At 32.7% G+C, this 12139-nt stretch overlaps 1 protein-coding gene across 3 annotated transcripts in view; it reads left to right on the top strand.

Moving 5' to 3' along the window:
* Window positions 1-12139, top strand: part of LOC100891430 — a 70699-nt gene that overhangs the window by 49443 nt on the left and 9117 nt on the right. For all 3 annotated transcript variants that reach the window (XM_011666556.2, XM_011666557.2, XM_003729299.3), the window contains 7 exons: window positions 4703-4818; window positions 5378-5467; window positions 5774-5945; window positions 6649-6770; window positions 9828-10012; window positions 10812-10918; window positions 11546-11690. In XM_011666556.2, the coding sequence (XP_011664858.1) occupies window positions 4703-4818; window positions 5378-5467; window positions 5774-5945; window positions 6649-6770; window positions 9828-10012; window positions 10812-10918; window positions 11546-11690 (937 nt within the window). The remainder of the gene's footprint in view (window positions 1-4702; window positions 4819-5377; window positions 5468-5773; window positions 5946-6648; window positions 6771-9827; window positions 10013-10811; window positions 10919-11545; window positions 11691-12139) is intronic.

Here is a 12139-nt window from a genome sequence, read left to right on the forward strand (position 1 = left end):
TGATTTGTTTGTTTTTAATTCAGAATGAGTTTGAAATTTAGAAAGCACTCTTTAGGCCTTTTTGTGTTTGATAGAGTTACTAAACATAGTGAGATAGATAGATAGAAGACATTCTCATAGGATTGCTGTTGCCAGAGCATGGTATAATGAAGGCAGAGTTAGAGGCACTCACATCTTGCCTAAGTGCAATTTCAGGCTCCAAAATGGAGAATTGGAGAGGGTATGAGAGTAGGAAAGCGGGTTAATCTCATTTCACTGTCTGCTCTTGTAATCTAGTGAGTAGTGTTCTAGCCCTATATCTGTATGTCACATCTCATCATTAAGAGCATCACATAGAGTAGACTTTGAGTCATGAAGTCACAATCACATCTGATCACCTTCTATTACTACTCTTTATGCTAGGCCCAACTCAACTTGTTCTCTTACCTCTTATAGCAAGCCCCGGCCAAGTCATAGTGGAAAAACAAAGCGCTCTCATCATGGCATTACTCTTTACACTATATAAAAGCTGATAGATTTTATTTGGGACTGAAGATAATTTTTTTCTTCTTTTAAATTTAAAGTGACACCTAAATATGTCACTGACACGACTAAGAATACATATTTTTAAAGATATAATTTAAAAATCTGCAAATCTCTTTTAATAAACATTCTGTTCTATCATGTTTAATGTTGTTATGAAATGGAGTATGTCAAAGAAAAATCAATGACCACTTAAAAGAAATGCAGATGGATGACAATGTGCAAGTAACGTTTACTCAGTAACATTCATAGTGTCTGCAGGGTAGGCAAACAAACAAGTATCTAGTCAGTTTTTTATATTTTTTTAAAAGTGTTTATTTATAATTTTTTTATAGATATATATTTTGTTGTTGAAGGGGTCATGAAACCATGAACATGCTAATACTGTGGAGGATACTCTAAAAGATTCTTACTATGAAACATAGAGGTGTCTTTCTTTCCAATTCCATTCCAATAGAAATAGAAAGCAAAAATTCCCCTGTTTAAATGAAAGGCTATTTCATATAGAATACTCTCGTGTCGTAATCCCGTGTTATTCTATGAGTCATGTAGGTACTGGGAGAGGAAAGACATACGATGACAATGAATTCATCGTTCAGATAATTAGAGATTGCTATATCATTGCCTTTATCAATAATCCAGTAGCTGTCACTAAATGGGTTTTTAATAGATGGCTTGCCATCAGCTATACTATTTGGAAGTAATATTTGACAGTGAAGAACCTTTTTTTGAAAATATCTTTTTATTGTATTGGTGACATAACATCAAATTGTTGTGGTATAGCTTTATAATACGTTAATTCTAAGGATGTTTTAATGAAATTACTAAGAGAAAGATATTATACCAAGATGTTACATGGAAAGAATGAAAGTATGGATGTTAAATGATGAGCAAACTATTATTTAAATGTATTTCTTAGTCAGGTGAAATCAGTGAAATTCTATTTTTTAAAATTTTTTATTATTAAAAATAAATAAATTATTAAACAAACAAAAATCATTCAGAACAGTGTTGTATATGTTAGTTAGCGGATCTGTACTAGACTACTAGAAGATATTATGTTTTATTTTATTATCCATATAAGCACTATATTAATCATATTTGTAACAATCCGATCTTTGTGTTTCGGGAATGTATGAGAGGTTTCTGTTCACAGAAGATGAGGTTATGATTCAGACAGTCTGAATTTCATTGTTCAGAGTTAACCTTTACCTTCAGGTCAGGTGAACCATGTATCTCTATTTGCTAGAAAGTTCTATTTTGGGGAGATCATCCATTGACGTATTACAACTCTCACATATTATACCAGCACAAACCTTTCTGGCTTCATTTTTTCACCCATTTCCACCTGAACTACTTTGCCAATACCAGTTAGCTCCGTCAATTATCAATTCAGTAGGTAGAATTCAGTTTTGTGCCGTTTACGTATCCAGATGCATGCTGGGTCATACGCAATGCAAAGTTCATCTAGTGGTCATGTAGCAGCCAAGGTTTGGCACCATCACCAATCAGCTCCAATAGGTCTTTTGTCCCCTGGGAGTGTTGATGAAGGCATACAATTACCAATGAGATATCAATGACTCCAATGAGAAGAGGGGGGGGGGGGGATTATACTCTTTAATTCCTGCACCAATGAAGCAAAACTGCTATTATCCTCTATGTGAGAATGTATCTTTGTTATTTTCTAAAATTGGAAATGTATTGATTTTTGTTTGTGTGTGTGTGTGGGGGGGGGGGTGTTGGAGGACAAGATTATACTGTACTGTCGTGTGGATTTGGTTAGAAGTGCATTAACATTAGAACCTAATTACAAGTGCACCCAAATTGGTAAAAAATGTGTAAAATTGTAATTGTATTTTTATTTCTTGATTCTGTATATGTAGATATAATCATTGTAATTCTGCTTTTTTACATAGTAATTTATTTAAAAATTGTTATTATTATCTTAAACACTTTTATCACAATTCAGCCATTTGGCTGTGAAAATATATTGTATTAAATTTTGAACCAAAGCCTGATCTTTCCCATTGTTTAACTGTTTGTTTAAGCAAGAAACACACCATGCGATTATCATGTCATAATAATTAGACTTGTGTGAAATTTAGAAATGCAAGGTGTATTTGTTTCATCTAGTTTTTGTTCTTGTTTTTGCTTTGTCCATCAACCAGAAACCATCCTTTTTTTTGTTTACCTGTTGAAATACCAATTGCACTAAAATTGACCAATGATTATTCAAACACTGCTTGTATATAATGCACTTCTAACGTCATAGACAGAGCGGCTCATATTTTATCTTTGTTTTTCTTTGAAATTTTGAAAAATATTCAATGTTTAGTTCATGGGTATACTGTATTCCTAAAAGGATCCTAAAAATAATAATTTGGCACTATGTTAGAGACTGTGGAACTACGTCACTTCGTGAAAACAGCGACGATATTAATGATATGAACATTTGACACAGGAAAGATGGCTCAGCCTGGACTATCTTCACTCTAGAATATAACCCATTACACCACATGGTGTAGCAATTAGCAGGTCTAAGGACTTGCTGACATACACCATATAACCCTGATACTTCTGTCAATAGGAAAATGGTAATCAGATCAGTGGAAAGTGATTGTAAATCAATGAGAAAGTATCAGTTTACAACAAGGCCATTTGAGTACCCTGTAATATATGTCATTGTCTGAAATCATATACAATTTATTTCAAACAACTTTGTTTTCTTTCAATTTATTATCTTTTCTTTAGCCTCAATGATGCTCAACAATGTTATAGTGTAAATTATATTCAACTAAAAGTGTTTGGTAACTGGTTACACTATGGAAAATACATACAATTGTATATGATTGGGGGTTACACTTGCAGAGTTTCGTAACTTTACCTTTAAAAAAATCTTTTACATTCTACCCATATAAATATGTTTATGTTAAGGTTTATCTTTTCTCTCTCAGGTGTATCCCAAAATAGAAGAAAAAAAAAACAAGGATATATATTTATTTAGCTGCTAAATTTGTATGAGCTCTGAATTAACAAATGAATTTCCTTCCTCAAGAATAAGTTAACCTCTTTATTTTCCAAGAAGGGCATAAGGTAACTATAAGGTCATCATACTATTGTGGTACTGTATCAAAGGTGAAGAATCACGACTTATAGAAAAAATACCCACTTCAAATTAACTGAACTAGACTTTTTGAACTGAGTTCCTGGTATGATGGTAACATACATGTACATAATTACAAGTTGTCACGGCATTGGGTTTCCTAATTTTCATGAAACGATAGGTTGCTAAAATCCTTGAATAATATATGTGCTGGTATTGTCTGAATACCATGCTTATCTTTTCTACGACCATATTGTATAATTGCAATCATAACTTCAATTAATTTATGTCTTTGATTAAAAATGATTGCGTGTGTGTTTAAGGACAAAGCTATTTCTTTCTCTTATATATACTCATCTCATCATTGACAATGATATGAAATTCTTTAGTCATTTGCTTCTGGTCATGTTCTTTATCACCATGTTTATCATTCCAATATAAAAGCTTCCCTTCTTAATTTAATGTTGGAAGAAGTCTAAAGTACATGTTATAAGAGTAGTCATTTGTTGATTGCCAGAAGGTTGTTACCTCTGTGATTGTGTTGAAATGAGTCCGTCTGCCTCTCAGCAGGCAGATGCATGTACAAAAACATGCCAGTTCAATGACGTACATGTAAATGTATTCCTTTATGTGCTGTGTGATGATTACAGTGACAATGTGCGTCATTGGACATTTTATAGTTACTTACATGAATTATGAATGTTGGTTATAAAGATTGTGGATTGATAAGAGCTTTTCACCATAGGCTAAACAACAAGTGCTATATAATGTTGTAATTATGTTTTTAGGGGGAAAGGGGATTTTTCATGCACAAATATGAGGGATTTAAGTACTTCTAAATGTTGTTTCCTTATAAAGTGAGAAGTGTATCAACATGATCTAATTTCATGTTTTCGTGAGGTTTTTTTTAAACGTAGTTTATTCATCATTTTGTATCTATCTATCTATTATGTACCTGTTTATCCATGTATGTATGTTTTATGTATTTATGTATTAATGTAATACGTTTCTTTATCATTTATTGTTGTAATGTTAGGTATAATATTGATGATGTTATTCTTTTGACTTATTTAACAGAAGGTACAGCTTTGTTGGATGAGCTGAAGAAGAAAGCGATCACAGCTGGGCCTACTACTGAATCAAGTCAAGCTGATGATAAACCACAAGTCAAAGAAGGTGGTCTTATGCTTCAGGTAATATATCTCTACTCATATCTGAACAACTTCAAACTCTTTTCTATAGATGCTTTTTCTCTCCATAAATAGTTTAATTGTTTGGGAATGGGATGATTTAATGTTCAACATACCATTATATAGTTAAACCTGTAATATATATTCGTTGTATCTTATCTCTTGTTGCTTACTATTTCTCTCTCTTACTCTCTTTTCTGCATTCTTTCCATATCTTTACATTTGTGTAGCTTGTTTATGCGGAAAATGAGTAGGTCCCTGAGCATGATTGACACATTAATCAAATGAAACTACAAACAGCAAGCATGTAATTATGAAGCCATTTAGCTATTTTTATCAATTCAAAATAACTGAGCAATTATCCTTGGAAAATAATGTAACAAACAACATTAAGAGCTAGAAGTACAAGAGAGTGAATTTCATTTATTCCCATGCAATGCCCTTTTAATTCTTAACTATCTACCATGTTATTCTTTTAAGCTGATGTGAATTTCTAAGATAGTTTTTGTGTGTCTTCATGTTTGTAACATTCTTTACTCATTTGTTTTTTTTCCCATCCTAGGCTCTGAATGGTTTCATACTCTTTGTGTCTCGAAAAGGAGGAATTCTCTATGTCTCAGATAATGTTGGAAAACAGATTGGAATTCATCAGGTAAGATGTCATTCTTTCTTACTCACTTTTGTTGTAATTTGGAAAAGCATTGCACAGAACTGTGTTTTTATCAGGCTCTACATTTTAAGTAATATGCAACTCTTAAAAATTCATAAAGTACTATTTACTTATACTGAGTATTAATGTCTTTAATATTTTTATACGTTGAATGTTATGTTGAATGTTATGTTGAATTTCGTGGTACACATTGTGCATTTGAGAAGGGAGAAAGATGGTTGGAGTGAAATAATGATTCAAACTGGACACCTCCAAATAAACTGTATTATTGTTTATCTCTTTCTTCAGTATGACATGATAGGGAACTCCATCATGGATTTCATTCATCCTGATGATCAGAAGGAACTGGCTAAACAGTTTGTAGTTCAGTTTCCTGGACACCAAACCTTCAAAGGTTATGGTATGGAGAGGCCTGATGATTCTCCTACTGCTATGAACATCAACTTCTTTGATGAAGCAAGTAAGTCAAACACAGATCACTCTTAATATGGAAACAAACTTTCGGTTATTATAGACCTGTGCATAATCCATTAGTTTGATTGCTTGAAAGTTCACCGCCAAAAAGATGAACCTTTTCAGGAGAATCATTAGCATATACGTATGTGTACATAATGTGCAGTTTATTTTGAAAATTATGGTCAAGACAAATTGTATGTATATGTTTTGTAGTGACCAATGCAGCATTTACCATATTTAGTCTATTTTTAGGAAAACCCTTTCATTGATTAAGGCAAGGATAAAAATAGGAGCTTCTTGTGCACTTTGATTGGCTCAGATCTATTCTGTGTTTGTTTCCTCAAATATAATTGACAATCTATAATATCATGTAAAATGACTTGGTAAATATGTTATTACCTTGTACAGTGAATGTCTCGTTCTGAGCTGCTGGTCACTCTTTATATACCAAATTAATAAATAAATAAATACAAAATTAACAACATGCAGTATCAGGCCCACATTTCCTGCCCTAACATGTCACCATGACAATCTTTTGATTTCATCATTGAAAAGCCTAGTTACCAACCCTGATGATTCATGTTTTTAAAAAACCACAAGAAAATACATAATAATGGAACCATGTAATTAGTTTGCAATGTAGTAGTCCTTTTAACAATGTTTTAATCAATTCAAAAACAATTCTTGATTTCATTTTGATATTTCAGAGAGAAAAGAAGAGAGCCCAGTGGTAACAGACTTCATTCAAGACAGACATTTCTTTTTGCGTATGAAGTCTGTTGTGTCCAGAAGATCTATCGGTGGCAAAGGAAAAGTTGTCGGTTATCGGGTTAGTAGCTTTATATTTGTTTGAGGATAGCATGCATGCAATGCATGGTTATGAGACTGTGAACTACATCTTTTATCTGTCTTCTACAGTTATTGTTCACAAGTTCGTTATTTTATGATTTGAGTTACAGTGAAGCAAAAAATGAATCATATAGAAATGGATTGTAGCAACATTTTTATATGACAATTTTCTGTTATCGATTGTTTAATGGAATCAATTTACCTGTTGGTTGAGTAGTATCTGCACATGTGTACACGTTATGTGAGTTTATTACATTATTTCTATTATTACTTATATTGACTAATAGTATTACAAAGAGGGTTTATATAGCAATAGAGCATTATTGTTTTATATTTATTAGTGTATCATGATTCCTATATGAAGAGAATAAATGGCTTAGAGTTTCATGAACTTCCTCATATCTCCCTGTCTTTAAACTTTGTAAAACTACCAAGGTATTTTTAGCTTCAGATTCAGATTCAGATTTTATTTCCGTTTCAAAACAAACAAAATATAAACAGACATAATATAATACAGTCAAATATAATATAAACAAAGTAAATTCAGTATTATGTAGAACAAAATTTAGTTGATAAGAAATATTGGGAAAAAACAGTACTGAACAATAGAAAAAAAAAATGACCTTGATGAAGTAATTCAAAACGGAGGGGCTTGCTAAAAAAGCAGAGCTTGTATGAGGCAAGCCCCTGACTTAGTTACATGGATACGCTTAAATAATTATGGTCGAAAGCTAATACCAGTAAAACACACTAAAAGGGAATACAAAAAAAAAAGAAAAAGTAAAAGTAAAAATAAAAGTAAGATAAATATAGTAACAGAGAGAGAGAGAGAGAGAAAGGGGAGAGAGCAAGAGAGAAATAGAGAGCGAGAGAAAGGCAGGAAGAAGGAGATGGGGACAGGAGGCAGGTACACCACCAGGTCGTTAGGCTTGTTTAGATTATTCTTAAAAAAGAAACAAAAAAGGAGGAAAGGAGGAATAACAAAAGGAAAGAGTTGTTTTATCTTTCCGTAGGTTTAGATTTTTGAGCTTGGCTTGTTGGTGGGGAGTATTGGCTGATTAATGTTTTCCTAAGTTTACGTTTAAAATTGCTAAGACTAGGGGCTTCTTTTATATCGTTGGGAAGAGAATTCCAATAGGCACATCCAGCGAAGACAAATGAATTCTGTAGCTTTAGTTGATTATGAATTTTCCTCATTTGTAACATGACTTTTTGAATTGGAAAGTCTGGTTACTTGCAATGTTCATATTGAAAATTATGAGATTGCACTGAAAATATCTGGAAAATTGATGGTATATTTCTATTTCAAATATCTTGGCTTTGATATTGAGCACATGCTTTCTTTCTTCCATTCTTTCAAAGAAACACTGTGTAGAGTGAAACTGGCATTTATGTCCAGGCTTTATAATCTTTGTTAAGAATTCTGAATATTTCGTCTTTGTTACTTGGAATGACATTTACTATGAAGAGAAACAGAAACAGAAACAGAATCCTGAATGACTGAATCATGAGCCAGTGGGTAGCAGAGTAATCCGGGAGAAATCATTTTGTGCAAACTTCAAAAAGTTGTGGCAGTTTGTGGATATAAGTTGAAACGGATGAGACAATCCTATTGCTACATGTCAACATCAATCACTATTGGTTATGGTTTTATGCAAAGCTCAATTAAGAGTTTCCCTCCTCCCTCCGTTCCCATCGGACTAAGCCTTATTATGCTGTCACTGAATATCAAGGGGTCATGCACTTTACTCATATAACACCAATATATACAACTTGAATCTTTCAATGTGGATTAAGCATATTGATCTGCATAGACATATGACACCTATATGGGATTCCATGAAAGACAGAATGAGGGAGGAAGTTATGGGTTTGGGGCTATAAAGATAACTTCTTCCCTTTTTTTGGTTATAGTCTAGCTCACATTTAAATCATTATTTCAAGATCCCCCTTTAAATCAATTACTTTGGAGTATGATTATCATTTCAGAAGCCTTTTTAAATCAATATGAGTATTAGCTTTTATTTTCTTGTTAGTTCAAGTGCAAGTATAAGTGTTGATTTTGGCATTAGTGTCAGCAATGAACACACTATCGTAGTATTAATATTATTATTGTAATGATGTCATTGTTTTGTATCAACAGTGAGTGGCCCATATATGAAGTACACTGTAAACAACCCTTTATGTTGAATTATCTGTGCCAAAATAGTTTTTAGGGTACTTAACTTTTTTCCCCTCTATATTTGTACTATGTTTTTCCCTTTGAGAAGTCATGAAAACATTTCTTTGCACTTTTAGAGTGTAATGTAAAGGGGGATCTACAGGTAAAGTGATGTGAAATGAGCGTGTATATTGTCTTTCTATAGTTGAGTCAGGAAACAGATAGTTTCCTCCTCTCTTGCAATGGAGGAAATAGAATCAGTCTCTTGTTTGACAAAACAGACACAAAATGAAAGGAGAATTGAGCAAAGGAAGATATAGACTAGTGTATCAAAGTGGAAATGATAAGTGAAAGCACATCTGGCTTTTATTTATGTGGACATTAGATTAGCACATGTTTATTTCAAGATGTCTTGCACTTCTTTGTTAATAATATTATTAGAATGACGCTTGTATTACTACAAACATTATGTTTTGATTGTTGAGTCCATAGAGAATAACAATATAAAAACCTTGCGGTAATGAATGTTATGCTCATTATAAGTAAATAATATATATATATTTCTAGTAATTGGTATGTGAAATGAAAGTAGTACAATGAAAACAAATGATACTGTCATGTAAGAACTTATATTTGTAAAAAAAAAATTCTTCTTTCTAGCAATGACTCAATACATGTAGGTGTAAGCAAACTGATTCCTATTGATTTGCCTCGATTTGGGTGTAGTTTTATTCAACTTTCCAGGTCCTTTATTTTTACATGTTATTATGCAGTGTTCATCACAGGATTAATTCAACACAACATCCGTTTTAAATGAAAAACATGGATGTCTATGAAAGACTTTTTCAAATTTCAATTAACTGCTTGCTTTCCTAGGTCGTGAACTTCTCTGGACGTCTGAAGTTGAAAGGATCGAGTAACAGTAAGGGATACAGTGTAGAGGGTTTGATCTGTCTCTGTCGTCCTATCCAACCTCAGCCAATACTGGAGATACGTATGGATGGTAACATGTTTATGAGCAGACATGGTCTAGATATGAGCTTTACGTTCTGTGACCCAAGGTAAGTTAATAGCATAGGGTTGTATGTACACTGATTAACCTATCTCGCACCCCGGGGCAACGTGTCTGACACGGCCGATTGTAGCAAGTACTTTGAAGATCAAGATACATTAATCTTGATCTAAGGAGACACGAACGAACGAACCAACCAAGATGTGTAAACAATAAATCGGTTATTCTGCAGAGATACAGCATACATAGAGAGCACAGGCCTATTGGTCTCTGAAAATGAAGTATAGCAGATAATATGGGTGGTGTGGTCAAATATGTGTCAATTACTAGTATTGTTGCTGATTGCCTAAAATACTATTTATTTTATTTAAAAAAAAATAATGCAGCCTTTCAAATGTAAGTCTTATTAATTCTGACTCTAATAACACATACTTATTACAATGCATTTGCCTTCAACAAGATCACTAGAGGAGAACTGCATTTTGTAACTAATTTAGTTTATACATGCATAACTATTTGCTCTAGTCTTTGACAACTTTCACACAAACACCTATGAGTTAAATGTTATAAATGTCTTTAACCCACCAAATATGTGGCTTAGGATAACTTGAGTTGGAGTCTATGGAAGGCATGTGATGTACCTCAATTACATCTTATCCACAATACTACAGAATATTCTGTAAAATGTACACATTAACATACTAGTATATGCAGTTGTTTATTTTTTACCCTGTACATTTATACAACATGTGTTGTTCGAATAATGTCTCTGTAACAGCCAAATATAAGTTATATTATTCCTTTGATGATCATTGATAACACCTATGAACCTTTTATGATTGATATAGGATCATAACACTGGTAGGCTATGAACCTCATGAAGTGATAGGAAAGACTGCTTACCAATTCCATAATCCACTGGATGCTCGCAAAGTCAGTGATTGTCACTCCAAGCGTAAGTTTACCAATCTTTGTTTTCTCATTGGTCAGAAGACCCTCTCTTAACATGGATGTAGTTTTGTGCCCTATATTCAATTGATGCTGCATCGTGTGATAGTGCAATGATGTTAAACTTTCAAAAGAGAATTCACACAAATTTAGCATTAATCTAAGGATCTAATGACTTTTGATAGGCCATACATTTAGGTTATGTAAATTGGAATCAAGGTCATTCAAATAAACTGTGCACAGTTTTATTCTATGTACATTTACATGTATATTAGTTTTGAAACCATTTCTTACTACAAACTTTTGTGCTGAGATAATAGATATTATTTTCATATTTTCAGGATTCAAAATACAGTAGCATATGTTTATTTCAAATAATGCTTTCCTCTGATTTTACCTGTAATACCATGTAATAATAATATGAATTACTAAAATGTCTTATGATGTTTTCAGGTGCATTGATTGATGAATCTATTTTCCTTTTTTCTCTCCCACTCATTTTCTTTACCCATCCTGCATTATTTGGTGTTTTTCATTTCTTACTCTCCTATATCTTTCTCTGTACACCTTTTTCATATCTTTCTTTGTCTTAATGTTTCTGTCCATCTTTCTTTGTCTGTTGTTCATGATACAGTGATTGTAAAGGGAAGTAGCATGAGCAAGTACTATCGCTTCTTAGGAAAGCTAGGAGCGTGGGTTTGGATGCAGACCAAAGCAACTATTATCTACAATACAAACAATGTGGCACAGTATGTGGTCTGCATGAACTATGTCATTGGGTGAGTTATTATGAATGATATTGGATTCATTATTATTTTAACCTCATGGGTATTAATCTTTTTAAAATGCTAAATGATTAACTACAACTAAATGATTATATATTCATATCTTCATGAGATGACAAAATATTGTAAGAAAAGAAGACAAATGGTCTCAGTTGTGATTTTGTGAGAATAGTTTGTTTTCTCCATTTCCTAAATTAATGGATTATTTGACTGATTAGGTAGGAAAAGTAAAAATTACATGTACCATATATGTGGCTATGGGTTAAAATGTTCGTGGACATATTTATATTTGTTAGAAAGACTGGAATGCTTGTGAATCAAGCCAATTAGTTTAGCATCATAAAGAATTAAATGATTTGCTACCAACCCACTATCCAATCTCTATTCAGACCAATGGTAAGAACATTTATACCATAATTCTGGAGAAGTTATAGTAAAATTTA

This window comes from Strongylocentrotus purpuratus, unplaced genomic scaffold (genome assembly GCF_000002235.5).
Source record: "Strongylocentrotus purpuratus isolate Spur 01 unplaced genomic scaffold, Spur_5.0 spur5_scaffold_5, whole genome shotgun sequence".
NCBI classification, from domain to species: Eukaryota; Metazoa; Echinodermata; class Echinoidea; order Camarodonta; family Strongylocentrotidae; genus Strongylocentrotus; species Strongylocentrotus purpuratus.